The sequence below is a fragment of the Notothenia rossii genome, assembly GCF_949606895.1.
Source record: "Notothenia rossii genome assembly, chromosome: 11".
In the NCBI taxonomy this organism is placed as follows: domain Eukaryota; kingdom Metazoa; phylum Chordata; class Actinopteri; order Perciformes; family Nototheniidae; genus Notothenia; species Notothenia rossii.
This window is the reverse complement of record NC_136910.1, coordinates 5,571,559-5,584,299: the sequence shown is the minus strand read 5'-3', so window position 1 is coordinate 5,584,299 and position 12,741 is coordinate 5,571,559. Positions and strand designations below refer to the sequence as shown.

The 12,741-nt window shown below is 41.3% G+C and overlaps 2 protein-coding genes across 3 annotated transcripts in view; one reads left to right on the top strand and one right to left on the bottom strand.

Annotated features, from left to right (window-relative positions):
* The window catches only part of cpped1 (calcineurin-like phosphoesterase domain containing 1), a 25,842-nt gene extending 21,920 nt beyond the window's left edge, over positions 1–3,922 (bottom strand). Inside the window, exon 1 of the mRNA XM_079660027.1 lies at positions 3,732–3,922. Coding sequence (XP_079516153.1) covers positions 3,732–3,795 — 64 coding nt within the window. The 5' untranslated portion in view covers positions 3,796–3,922. The remainder of the gene's footprint in view (positions 1–3,731) is intronic.
* A 2,140-nt stretch (positions 3,923–6,062) lies between these two features.
* shisa9a (shisa family member 9a) overlaps positions 6,063–12,741 on the top strand; it is a 49,672-nt gene continuing 42,993 nt past the window's right edge. Inside the window, exons 1-2 of one of the 2 annotated variants that reach the window (XM_079659673.1) lie at positions 6,063–7,082; positions 8,408–8,514. In XM_079659673.1, the coding sequence (XP_079515799.1) occupies positions 6,568–7,082; positions 8,408–8,514 (622 nt within the window). In that variant the 5' untranslated portion in view covers positions 6,063–6,567. The remainder of the gene's footprint in view (positions 7,083–8,407; positions 8,515–12,741) is intronic. The other variant, XM_079659672.1, reaches the window with a different exon arrangement.

The window sequence follows — 12,741 nt, the reverse complement described above, 5'->3', positions numbered from 1 at the left end:
TGCTGAAATCTCATTTGAAATGCAGAAACAGCCACTATAGAGGAGACTTTCCGCCTTCCTCTTAGAAGTTTGTCAATCTTTACGTCTTCGGAGAATGGAGACCAGAACGAAATCTCTCATTAGCATATCTTAGAACTCTTGCAGTGTCTCTTAACTCAAGTGTATATTGAAAAACCTACTTTAAAAAACACACAGCGGTAAAATTCTAAATCACACGGGAACGTATGTGTGTGCACAAGTAGACACGTTCAAATAGGGTTATATCATTGAGCCGATGCTTTTGTCCAAAAAGACTCACGTACACGTCAATACCGTAGACTTCCCTATTGGAGTGATTCAGGGCTAAGTATCTTTCCCAAGAAGACTCTGACATGGTGACTGCACTTTGATCCAGTTGGAAGTAAACATTATTAATCTGAAACTCTTGATGATTGATTATTCGTAAAAGTGCAGTTTGTGTGCAGAACATTTTAAAGTATTTTGCCCAAGGACACTTTGTCAGGATGGAATGATTGACCCTTTGATTGGTAGACACTAAGGCTGAACAATTAAGAATAGATCACTTATTTGATTAATCATTTTTTTAATCGAAACTCTCATTACCATTGGAAGTTATATGAAATAATTACGGTCTGATTTTTAAGAGGAACTTTAACAAACACATCTATTAGGTCTGTAGAACAGGACTTGTGGTCGGGTTATCTCTGCAGCTCCATGGTATTTCATTCAGAATTGTATTTTAACAATATATTTGACAAATACTGTGTTTCCTGCTAATTGAATATTGCAATATTCCGATTTAGAAAGAAAAAGATGAAGTGTGTGGACCTAATGGGCGTCTAGTTACTCCTTGAGTCAGCTGCAACAATTAGTTAAATAATCGAAAAGTTCATTGATAGAATTGGCAACGAATTTGACAATTGATTATTGTTTGAGTACTTTTTGATGCAAAAATGGAACCAAGAAAGAGCTGTTTTCAGCATCTTAAATATGGACATTTCCTTTTCATTGATATTTTATCATATTTAGCTAAATGTCTTTAGGTTTGAGACTGACAGAAAAAGACATTTAAAGACATCACGTTGGACAGAAGAACTGAGATGTACATTTCTGACTATTTTGACAATTTATTTTGATTTATAGACCCAAGGATAAATCAGTTATTCAAAAAAGAAACTGTCAGTACAATATTTCAATAAATGAAAACTAATCAGTGAAGCAAAAGTGCAAAAGTCAGCTTTTGTATTTTTTGTTGGGGCAGGTAGAAATGGCCATCTACCTCAGCAGGAGGAATAAAGTTGCGGAGTCATTGGATACCGATGCAGTTTTGATTTTCAAGCGGACGGTAAAAGCAAGACTGAAAGCGGACTACAGTTACTTTTGCTTAACCAAAAATGTGGGAGAATTCGAGGCCATGTGGTGCCTTAAAAATGCTTTGTGTTCCGTGGAGGATGATGATCTTATTTTCAGTCATTTTCTGAACTAACAGTGTGTGTCAATGTGTCTGTTTGGTTATTTGCTTTGTGAATAAAAGTCGTTTGAAAAAAAAAATCTCTCTCTCTCTCTCTCTCTCTCTCTCTCTCTCTCTCTCTCTCTCTCTCTCTCTCTCTCTCTCTCTCTCTCTCTCTCTCTCTCTCTCTCTCTCTCTCTCTCTCTCTCTCTCTCTCTCTCTCTCTCTCTCTCTCTCTCTCTCTCTCTCTCTCCCAACTTCAAACCGAAATCGCACAGATTTCTCAGGTGGCCGATTGTGCGCTCCAAACAAAATGAGATGAAAGCACACGGGGGGCTTGCTTTTGCAGAAAATAATAAAATACTAACATTTCAATTTCTTCCTTCGGGTTCACTAACACACCAGCTGGTTTTCTGCAAAAGTACAAAAGAACCAGACAGATGGAAAATGTTCAGGATGAATACTAACTGAGCATGTGACGGGGATTAATCCTTAAATGACCTGACTGCAGCACTGAAACACTCTATTGTCACATTCTGACTCATTTCACCTACATTTGAACGAACAAGCCGTCAAATCTTTCACTTTTCTGTAATAATACTAATTAGAGATGTCCCGATCCGATCACGTGATCGGGGATCGGAGCCGATCACGTGATTTTCAAAAGATCGGAATCAGGAGGAAAAAAATCGGGGATCGGATTTTTTATTTTTTTTTATAAAATACTTTTTTTATAATTTTGTATTCAATGTTGCAAAACAAAAATGACCATGTTCAAGTCTTAAAGTCATCCTGAGGCCTTAGTTTTGGGTTCAAATTACAGAACATCATGTATGTGTTGCTTCTTTGGGGCTTGTTTTCATAGACATGGTTGCTTATTTCTCTCAAATCTGGCAACAGAGTGGGCGCAGTGTCTAATTGTAGCAGTAAGCTAACGAGTACTGATAAGCTTTATTTTGTTTTGATCCAATGCTGCACAACTGAACTGATCCAATGCTGCTGTGAAAGAAAGAAGCTATATCCATGTTGGATAGAATATCCAATTTAAATAAAAAAATAACCTTAAGGGACAACTTGAATGCTTTTTTTTCTCTTAATGCATTGCATAAAGATCGGATCGGGAGCAAAAAAAGGTGATCGGGACATCCCTAATACTAATTCCACAGAATAGAAGTAGTCCTGCATTTTAAAAGTACAAATATTTTTTAAATATGCAATTTCAGAATCCTTAATATATTATATTGGTGTATTTTTAATTATTGATGCATTATTGTGAGAAACATTCATTTAAAAAAAGTATTTGAAAGAATATCACAGTATTAAAGGTAATACTCATAATGCAGAATGGCTAATTTCTTACCGGATTAATTCTTACAGCATTCATGTGTTAGTCACTTTTTGCTGCTTATGGTAAAGAAGGAACTCTTTAACATCTTGGTAGCTTAATCTCGAATAATAAATCATCATTTATTAGTTGCATTAAAAACAAGCCAAGGACTTTTATATTTACTTTCAAAATGTTGAAAATAGAAACTCAGTAAATAAAAGTGCCTGCAAGTTGGAAATGTACTTAGTTACTTCCCACCAATGTTTGCTGGATGGTTTAATCTAAAATAATACACAATGTTAAATTGATTTTATGTTTGAATTATTCATCGGAATATGTAAAGCAAGTTTAGTTCAAAAATAAATGAAGTGAAGTAAAAAGTAGCCTATACATTTCCCTCTGAGAGGTAACTGTAGAAGAAGAACTATAAGGTAGAAAAATACAAGATATATATATATATATATATATATATATCTTGTATTTTTATATATATATATATATATATATATGAGACCTAGTACTACCTGAGACGTGTACTAATACGAGGGGGCAGTGACAATAATGTAAAGTCATACGAGAGCTCCTTTTCAAAAATGCAAAAAAGTCGCAACATGATTCCTCATCAGAGACCAACATGGTTCAAAGTTACGTTAGTGGACAAAAGGCTCTTTAAACTCACTGACAGGAAATTACAACCGACATTTAGCCACAATACCTAACAACAACAACAACAACAACAACAATGGAGCACAGCTGTTCTGCATTAATTCATTAACGCTTCTGAAACACAGCATTGTTCATTACAAATACACTATGCTACACACAAGTTGTACAGTGATTTATGTGTGCTCTGTACGATCATTTACCTACAGACAACAACTTGTGTTACACTCAGAGAGAGCATTAGTAGCTCATTAGCTTGTGAGGTAGCTACCCGGTTGCTAAAGAAGCTACCTTCAGTTAGTCCGCTGAAAGTCCGATGTTTAGCTCTCAGAAAGATATCCTCACTGTCCGCCATGTTGAAGAAAAGTCCCAAGAAACTTATTTGTGACTTATCAGGGAACTTCCGAGGAGATTTGTCGGGTGTTATCCAGCTGTCTGTGCCGCTCTGTTGTGATTATGAATCTATCGGGGATCGACGACAATGCCTGTTCCATCCTGAGTGTGTGTGGCTTTCCCCCTCGTGGCTGCACACTGTACTCAAATCTGGTACTTTGGTCAAATTAGAAATATTACAGTGTAAAAATACTCTGTTACAAGTTAAAGTCCTGCATTTAAAATCTTACTTATGTAAAAGTGCAAAACCATTCTCATCAAAATGTACTTAAAGTCATAATCACCCCATTTAAGAACTATACAGTATGAAATAACTGGATTATTTTTACTGATGCATTAAAGTGTCACAGCTGTTAAATGTGGAGCTACTTTTAATAACTTTATATACTGCTGCTGGATATATAAACCTGTAATTATATATTAAAATGTATTTATTAGTTTATTTAGATTTGGTTTTAGCTAATAATCTGAATCTGTAAACAAATAAGTAACTGTTTTTGTCAAATAAATGTAATGGAGTAAAAAGTACAACATTCGCTTTCCAAATGTGAAGTAGAAGTATAAAGTAGCATTTAATAAAAATACTACCCCAAAATAGAACTTAATTACACTACGTAAATGTACTTCCCTACATTACAACACAGAGAAAAACAAACAGGTACAGACTACAACGCTAATATAACGTTTTTTTAAAGTATGAATACTGCTTTTATCTAATTCTCTTCAGGTGTTGGAGCAATTTAGATGGCAATAGTCCAAAAATGTGCACCTCTTGTTAAAAAATCCCCCCAAGCCTGAAAAAGTTGACAAAATGGAGGTACCATGGCAGAGACAGGGGGCTTTCAGCACAATGGACAGAGGTATTTAATACAATTCAGCCTGATCCCCCCACTCTCTTTTTATCTGAAGAAACTTCTCATCTGGTAGCTTTAATGTTAAATAAAATGTTCAAATGAAAGAAAAGTCCACCTTTAATGACTCCAGTAGGCTCAAAAACCATTAGACGTGCTTTAGAGGTTTGCTTTTTAACCATTAAGGGTCCCGTGTCCTGGCCATTTCTTCTGATCATAATTCCATTGTTGAGGTCTACTTGAATAGATTTATATTGTGCAATTTTCCAAAATCACATTGGTTTCTCATACAGCATCTCTGTATAGTAGAGTAGCTCCCTGTGAGCCCAGTGGCTGTCTGCGAGACAGCGAGACACAGCGAAACCCAGCCCGAAACCAGCCCAAACACACACACACCGGCAGCCTGGCTGCGTCTGTGTGTGTGCTCACAAACAGACTCACAGCCTCGCCACCTCCCGCCGTCTCAGGGAGGAGAAATCTGTGGAGCTGCAGCTGAGAGAAGGTTGAGTGTGTGAGGAAGTCCAGGATTGGTCCATTTACACGGATTGGTCCGTTTGGACCAATGGGTCCATTTGGGCATGGGCACGTCACTGTACCCAGGAAGAAAAAGAGAAATGTCCAACGAGGCGTTCTGGGGCAGCATAGACAGGTATTTTCTGTGTTGAGTTTTACTCGTTACAGGATGTACTTTGAGGGTTTGTGACTCTGAAGACCGTTTACATGCCTTCATAACACACAAGGGGACGAGTAATAACTGGAGAAGCATGACATGGGACCTTTAAATTAAAAACCGGCCACTTACCTACACGTTTGTTTTTTCAAAAATGTAAATGTTTGCCAACAAATATTTCTATTATATCCATCTCAGCTAAAGCACCTCTTTTCAGGATCTCTTTTATCACAATGCACCTGTTGGACAACAAAGAAAGCAACTGCACTTGAAAAATGTGAAATAAAATAAACTATTGCAATGACTCTGATACCATTTATTTGTATTCAGTATGGGACATTTTCCAATCAGACAGAATTTAAGATTGAGGCTTTCTCTGTTTAAGCTTTATGTCCATGAGGATTTAAGTCTTCTGTGTGTTTTGGTTGTGATACATTTGAACCAAGGAGCTGATTCTCATGAGCACCACTTCTTAAGAACCCTTTCTGTTTCTTAGAAGGTCCCCAGGGATCCTGTGGGCATTGCTTCCTGCTGGGCCACTTCTTTGTTCAGGGGCTATTTTTCCAAATGTATCCCCTGCTTAAGAAGCTCTGCCAGACACTGCCTATTGTGGCACATTATTGTTATTTAAGGATTTCAAAAACAATGGCAGCCTACGACAGAGAATGAATAAAGTGGGGGGGGGGGGGCGCTCCCACGCATTTTCCTCGACGACAAAACCGGACAGTGATGCGTGTATTCCGGGGATTTTATTGTAATACTTCACAAAAAAGAAAATGCTCTCTCTCTTCCTCATCCCTCGCAGTCTCACTCCCTCCCCATGCGTCCTCCTCCTCTCCTTTTGCGCACCAGGCTCTCCCACCCTCGCCTCTTCTCTTCTCTCACTGCGCTCTCAGCGTCGGTGCAGCTTGTGTCTCTGCCTACTCCTGTGCGTAAGAGCGCACCGATGGATATGTAAAGTGATGCACTCCTGAAAAATCTGAGCCTGCAAGTGCGTTTCTGAGACTGATGGAGAGATAAATACATTTCCGCGGAGGTTGTTTTTCATTTTGCGCGTTTCTTTTGGATGCATAAAGATGTTGATCGGCGCGGATGACGGTGCGTCGCTATTTGGATGTGTGTTTCTGGACTTTTTTCTAGCGTATCATGACCGTGCGCCCCTTTTCCTCTCTCCAAGTCTTTTCGTTTGAAGTTGAACGGAGGAGAGGGCACCATGAGAGGGAAATACTTTCTCCTCGGCTTCTTGTTGCTCAAACTTATGGCTCTGGTGTGCAAGGCTGACGGGGAGCCGGGACTGCTCGGAGGATTCGTCATGATCACCACCTCCAACGGCTCAAGGGAGGAGGAGAGCGTGTCCGAGGAGACCCCGCACACGGAGGACAGGTGCCGGGGTTACTACGACGTGATGGGCCAGTGGGACCCGCCGTTTATCTGCAAAACGGGCAACTACTTGTTCTGCTGCGGCACCTGTGGCTTCCGCTTCTGCTGCTCCTACAAACACTCGCGGCTGGACCAGAGCACCTGTAAGAATTACGACACTCCGATGTGGATGAAGACCGGACAGACTCCCTACAAAAAGATCAACAAGTTGATCGACACCACCAAAGACAAGACGAACTTAATCGTTTACATCATATGTGGAGTAGTGGCCATCATGGCTCTTGTGGGGATTTTCACCAAACTGGGGCTGGAAAAGGCGCACAGGCCTCAGAGAGAGAACATGTCCAGGTGAGTCTCCCCCCTCTATCATTCCTTCCCTTTTTCTCTCACCGTCTCCTCAGTGCGCTTGTTTACAAAAGGACTCGCAGTAGTAGCCTACGCACGCACTGATGTGAAGCGCTCTTTTCTTCATCTGTGCACAACACAAATATATTTATATATATGGAATCAATGGTCCTGCTTGTAATGCATTAGGCATATTATGTTTCACACAGGCTCTGGTTTCTTGGCAACCAGAGCAACTCTTCTCTATGGGAGACAAAGTGCTGCATGCTCTGTCCACTCCATCCATCCTTTGTGGTGTATGGCACAACATTACGTGCAGCTACTCTCCCCTTCAGGCGGGGGCGGGTGCATTTCACTAGAATAAGGCAGCATTTGCACTCCATTGTGTATAATGAAGGAAATACAATGCGTTCACACACCTTCATAGTGGAATAGGCAGGTGCAGCAGAAACAGCACACTTTCATCAGGTAATCCCATGCATTTCCAATTGGCTGCACCTTACAGATTCAATGCAATGGGTTGGTTGTGACTCTGGGGGGTGAATGGGAGTCTATAATCAAAGGCTCGGTGGTTCGATACCCTTCCCCTCCAGATGAAGTATCCTTAAGCAAGATACTTAACCACCAACATCGCTCCTGTTTATCAATCAAATGTTATTCAAAGCCTGATACCACAAATGACAAGTCTCAGGTGGCTTTACAGTGAGTACAGCATCTGTCCTCTGGGAGTCAACCAATCTCCTCAGTCAACACGTTGAAGTGTCCTTAAGAAGGATACTCAACCCAAAATTGCTCAGGTAGTCACATTTTATCAATCAAACATTATTTATATAACCCATATCACACGTTATACACATCTCAGTGGGTTTTACAGTGTGTACAGAATCTGTCATTAACCCTACTACCAAAGAAACCCCACAATTAACATGGACAAATTGAAGAAACCTCTGAAAAAGCGACATGTCTGCAATATTGAAGTGTTCAGTGTTCGCTAAACAGGGATGGGAGGGTTGCTTTAAGAATGTAATCAGTAACTTAGTATCAAAATATAAAAGTAATGCAACTTTCCGTTACCTCAATATGAAATGAAATGCAAATCAATAAAAGAGAAAATAAATAACAATAAGATGTCGTACATGTATATTATGTAAGACAACAGGACAATGTGATTCATATCCTGCTTAATCCCATTACATGTAATTTGTTACTCCCCAAGCCTGGCGCTCAATGACGTAATGAAAACGATTCTGTGCAGCAGTTTCAATTAAGGATGTTATTTACAGCTTCTCATGTCCGTCCGTCCCCCCCCCCCCCCCTTCTCTCTGCAGGGCCGTGGCCAGTGTGCTGCAGGGCGGGTGTCCAGGTGAGCCGTATCGCGGGGAGGAGGCCCTCGGGATGCATTCACAGCACTTTGTTTCCAGGGCCACAAACCTCCGTGAGTGTTTTTAATGTTTTGGACAGCTCATTACAGCATACAGAGGTGTGTGTGTGTGTGTGTGTGTGTGTGTGTGTGTGTGTGTGTGTGTGTGTGTGTGTGTGTGTGTGTGTGTGTGTGTGTGTGTGTCAGCAGAAAAAAGCTGCTTGAATGTGTTCAGGTTGGCCTGATGAAGTCATCTGAAGTGATGTAAGGATGAGAGAGCGGCTCACTCGTCCCAGCTGGGCTCTTTTAAGAAACCACGTTCATATCTGCCTGAGAACATCCTCACACACACACACACACACACACACACACACACACACACACACACACACACACACACACACACACACACACACACACACACACACACACACACACGAATATGTGCCTGCTTTTCAAAAACAGCCGTTATTCACTGTTTTATTTTGGATCATGCCCACATGATATAATGAGACAGAGAGAAAAGGGGGAGTGGGAGTGTGTGTGTGTGTGTGTGTGTGTGTGTGTGTGTGTGTGTGTGTGTGTGTGTGTGTGTGTGTGTGTGTGTGTGTGTGTGTGTGTGTGTGTGTGTGTGTGTGTGTGTGTGTGTGTGTGTGTCAGTGAGGAAGTAAGTGGTGGTGATGTTTGTGTAGGGGGATTGTGAGGGGGGTGCTGGGAGTTGAAGGGTGGTGGTGGTGGTGTTGGTGGAACAGAGCGTATGAATGCCATCTATTTTCTGCTGCGTCCCGTGGGCTGCTACTGTACCAAGCTTCTTTGTCTTCTAACACTGAAGATCAAACAGATGAATCCACACAAACACACACACTCATTCCAATATGTGCAGACCCGAGCATACAGTACACACACACAGTCACACACAGCGTTCGGATCCCCTTAAAGTTGCATCATATTTTCTTGTGCCAAGGCAAAAAGCAGATCTTAGAAGAATTGGTTTGAGGCGTAGGGACTGCACTCACACTGGGCTTATTAGAGGACTGTGTTTCTATCAAGCGATACACGAACAGCACCCTGAACGATATATCTAACTGCATCCGAAATCTGTTGAAATCCCATATTAAAAATACCGATTCAGCCCCTTTGGCGCATAGCAAGGCAAACATAAATCAATTTGAACCAGTTTTCTAATGGTGTTTGAAAGTCGTAGTTTCTGGAAAAGTTCAAAGATGGCAATTGGATGACATTATTTGGCACATTTTGGGACAACACATAAGGAATGGTGTTGGTATTGGGTCAGTTTTGATAGCTAAAGAAGTTCTGCCTTGTAGGTGCTTGAGGGGGGTCGCACTGAATGCTTGTTTTGCTGGACCTTTGTAGGGACACGCATGACAAATAACAGAAATGCTTCTCGGGAAGATATCAGACAAACCCTGGTGTGAGGTTACGGTGCATGATAGGAAACTTGGGTTGAGAACAGAGCACACTTTTTGGGTCGTGAAAACAACATTCAAAAGTTCTCACTCTTATGCCATCTATGGGAGGCGTGTGGTGCAGTGGGTTGTGCGTTGGTGTTCGGATCAGGGGGGCACAGGTTCAAACCCCACTGCAGTCAGCATGTCGTTGTGTCCCTGAGACACTTCACCCCTTTCATTGTCATTCGTACATAGCTACAGTGTAGTTATGAGAATGAAAATATCAGGTCTCAGGCTTCTCTAACAGTGCAACACAATAACACAGATACAAGTGGAAGTAAATAGAAATAGTAAGTAGTTGGAATATTGATATATATAAGTTGCAAACAGATGTTATGGATGATCTTTCAAAACGTCAGGTGTTTAACAGTCTTATGGCCTGTGGGATGAAACTGTCCCTGAGTCTGGTGGTTGGGATCAAACGGTTTTCCTGGGAGTTGTGGGGCACTATTGAGTGCTATAACAGACTGACAGACAGGAAGTGTTCATGTAAGGAAGTGTTCGGGGTGGTGGATAACTACTTCTGTGTGCAAGAATGAGATAAAAATGTAATCCAACAACAGCATCCCCTGGCTATGACAAGGTGACGTAACCCTACTCAGCATGAAGCACTGCGCCCACTGACACCATCAACATCAGGATGAGAGCACGGCTCGTAGAAAAGGGGAAAGAAAGGTTGCATTCATTAAAATGATTTGGTGTCAGAGAGGAGAGGAGTGGGGCTCAATAGGAAAAAAAGTGCAGGCATGAAAAGAGATGAATAACACTCTCCGTAGGTGTTAGGGTCCTCGAGCTTCCTTCCTCGCTGTGGGAGAGATGAGATAGCGTGGTGGCCTTTCACCCGAGGACACTGCGGTGAAATAGCGATTATTATTTGCTATGTGGGAACTGCTCCACCGGACCTTTTAATCCTGGGGGTTGTGGGTAATCATGTGGAAAGTTATTAACCTCTGCGATACGGGGGATCCTCATCGAGAGCCACCTGACCGGTTTGAGGGCCCTTTTTGCCGGTCCAACAGACACGATTCATCACGGGGAGGGGAATTAGATATGGATTGGCTGGATGTGGACATGTGATTCTTCATTCGAGTGATTAAGCGAAGATATATAGACTGTAAAGGGCGAGAGGAATTTTCATCAAGAAGCCAATGATAGTGTAAAGAGAGAGGAGATTGTAAAGTTGAGTGCTTTGGCTGATCGATGTGGCCACATTTCTTTACACTGAAACAAGTAACTTCATATCTTGATAACGATATACTGCATGTAGAATATGCTATGGTTTCTGGTATTTGAATAGATGAATAGTCCATATGAAATAACTACGGTGGCCGAAAGGTGCAAACGCGCCATGGGGGGTTTGCCATCTTTTAACTTTTCCAGAAACTACAACTTTCTGGGGGTGGTGGCGAAGTCCATAGGGACTTGGCTTGGCAACTGGAAAGTCACCAGTTCAAGTGCCAGAAAGACCAAGTGCTACCGAGGTGTCCCTGAGCAAGGCAGCGTTCCCTACACTGCTCCCCGGGCGCCGTACATAATGGCAGCCCACTGCTCCTAACACTAGGATGGGTCAAATGCAGAGGTTTCGTTACACAGTACCTGTACTACGTAATGACAATAAGTTCAATCTTCAATCAAAACATTTCGATAAGGAGAAACGCTCTGCAGTTTTTCAAAACACATGCGAATGAAGAAACATCTTCTTCGCCAACTTCAGGAAACAAGCGCATCATTTACTGAAAGCGCTGCGTAAACAAAACGCTACAAGAAGATCAAAGCACAAAGGAAACGGGGACACTAAAAAGTGACGCACACAGCTGGGACCGGAGCACTTGTTGACACGGGGGGGGGGGCGGGGGGGTTATAAAGTTGGCCAACTGCTGTAATTAACCCATGGTAAATCTTATGTTTGTATACTTCTGTGCGAAGAACTAAAAAGTTGTATCTCAAGCAAAAGCAGCAGCAAAATGAACATTATAGTTTCGAGTGAAGTTATAAATACTTCCAACTACACACTGACTATGTTAAGATGCATTAGAGCGGAGCAATGTATTGATTCTGTGATATTGCATGTGTGTTTTCCTGGTTTCAAAAGCTGCATCACATCAAAGTCATTTCGTTTTCTGGACGTAGTTTTCTTTTTAACTGACTCATAATTGCCTTAACATCATTGTATCCCCATCACTGATGATAATCAAACATGTTATGCAGATGATATTTTGTTAATCCTAGTCAACAATACGACTTTGTTGCAATATCGATATCGAGGTATTTGATCAAACTTTTTGAAAATTATTTCTCCATAATGGTCCCACCCTGCAGGCACACCAATAGGTTGATTTTGATCCAATTTTCTGATACTTTTGAATGCCTGTGTTCTCGTTATTATCAATTTAGAGATTGTATGTATGTGTTACGGTATCTCTATATAGCTCAGGACTTTGCTAGAAAATCTATTTTTACTATTAACTACATATTGATTATAGCTTATGGTCAGATTTCACACATCACTGACTCAAGTGTTGCAGGTCATGGCTACTTATATTAGTGGAGGAAACTCCTTAGGGCCATGGGCGTCTGTCTGTCACAGAATACTATTTTAAAAAGGTATCACTGATGAGCACAGCTGCTTAATCATGTATAGGTTTCCCCCTGCAAGCATTCGCAAAAAGACGAACAGTAAGCAAACAAAACCCCTATTCCCTTTACTATGCTGAGTCAGGCTCATTTGTAATCATTAACCCATGTACCAGTGAGAAAGTATCAATTAGTGATACAGGAGCCTGAGGCATGTGTTTGTTATGTTGTGGGACCCTGTGCATATCCACGAGGGGCC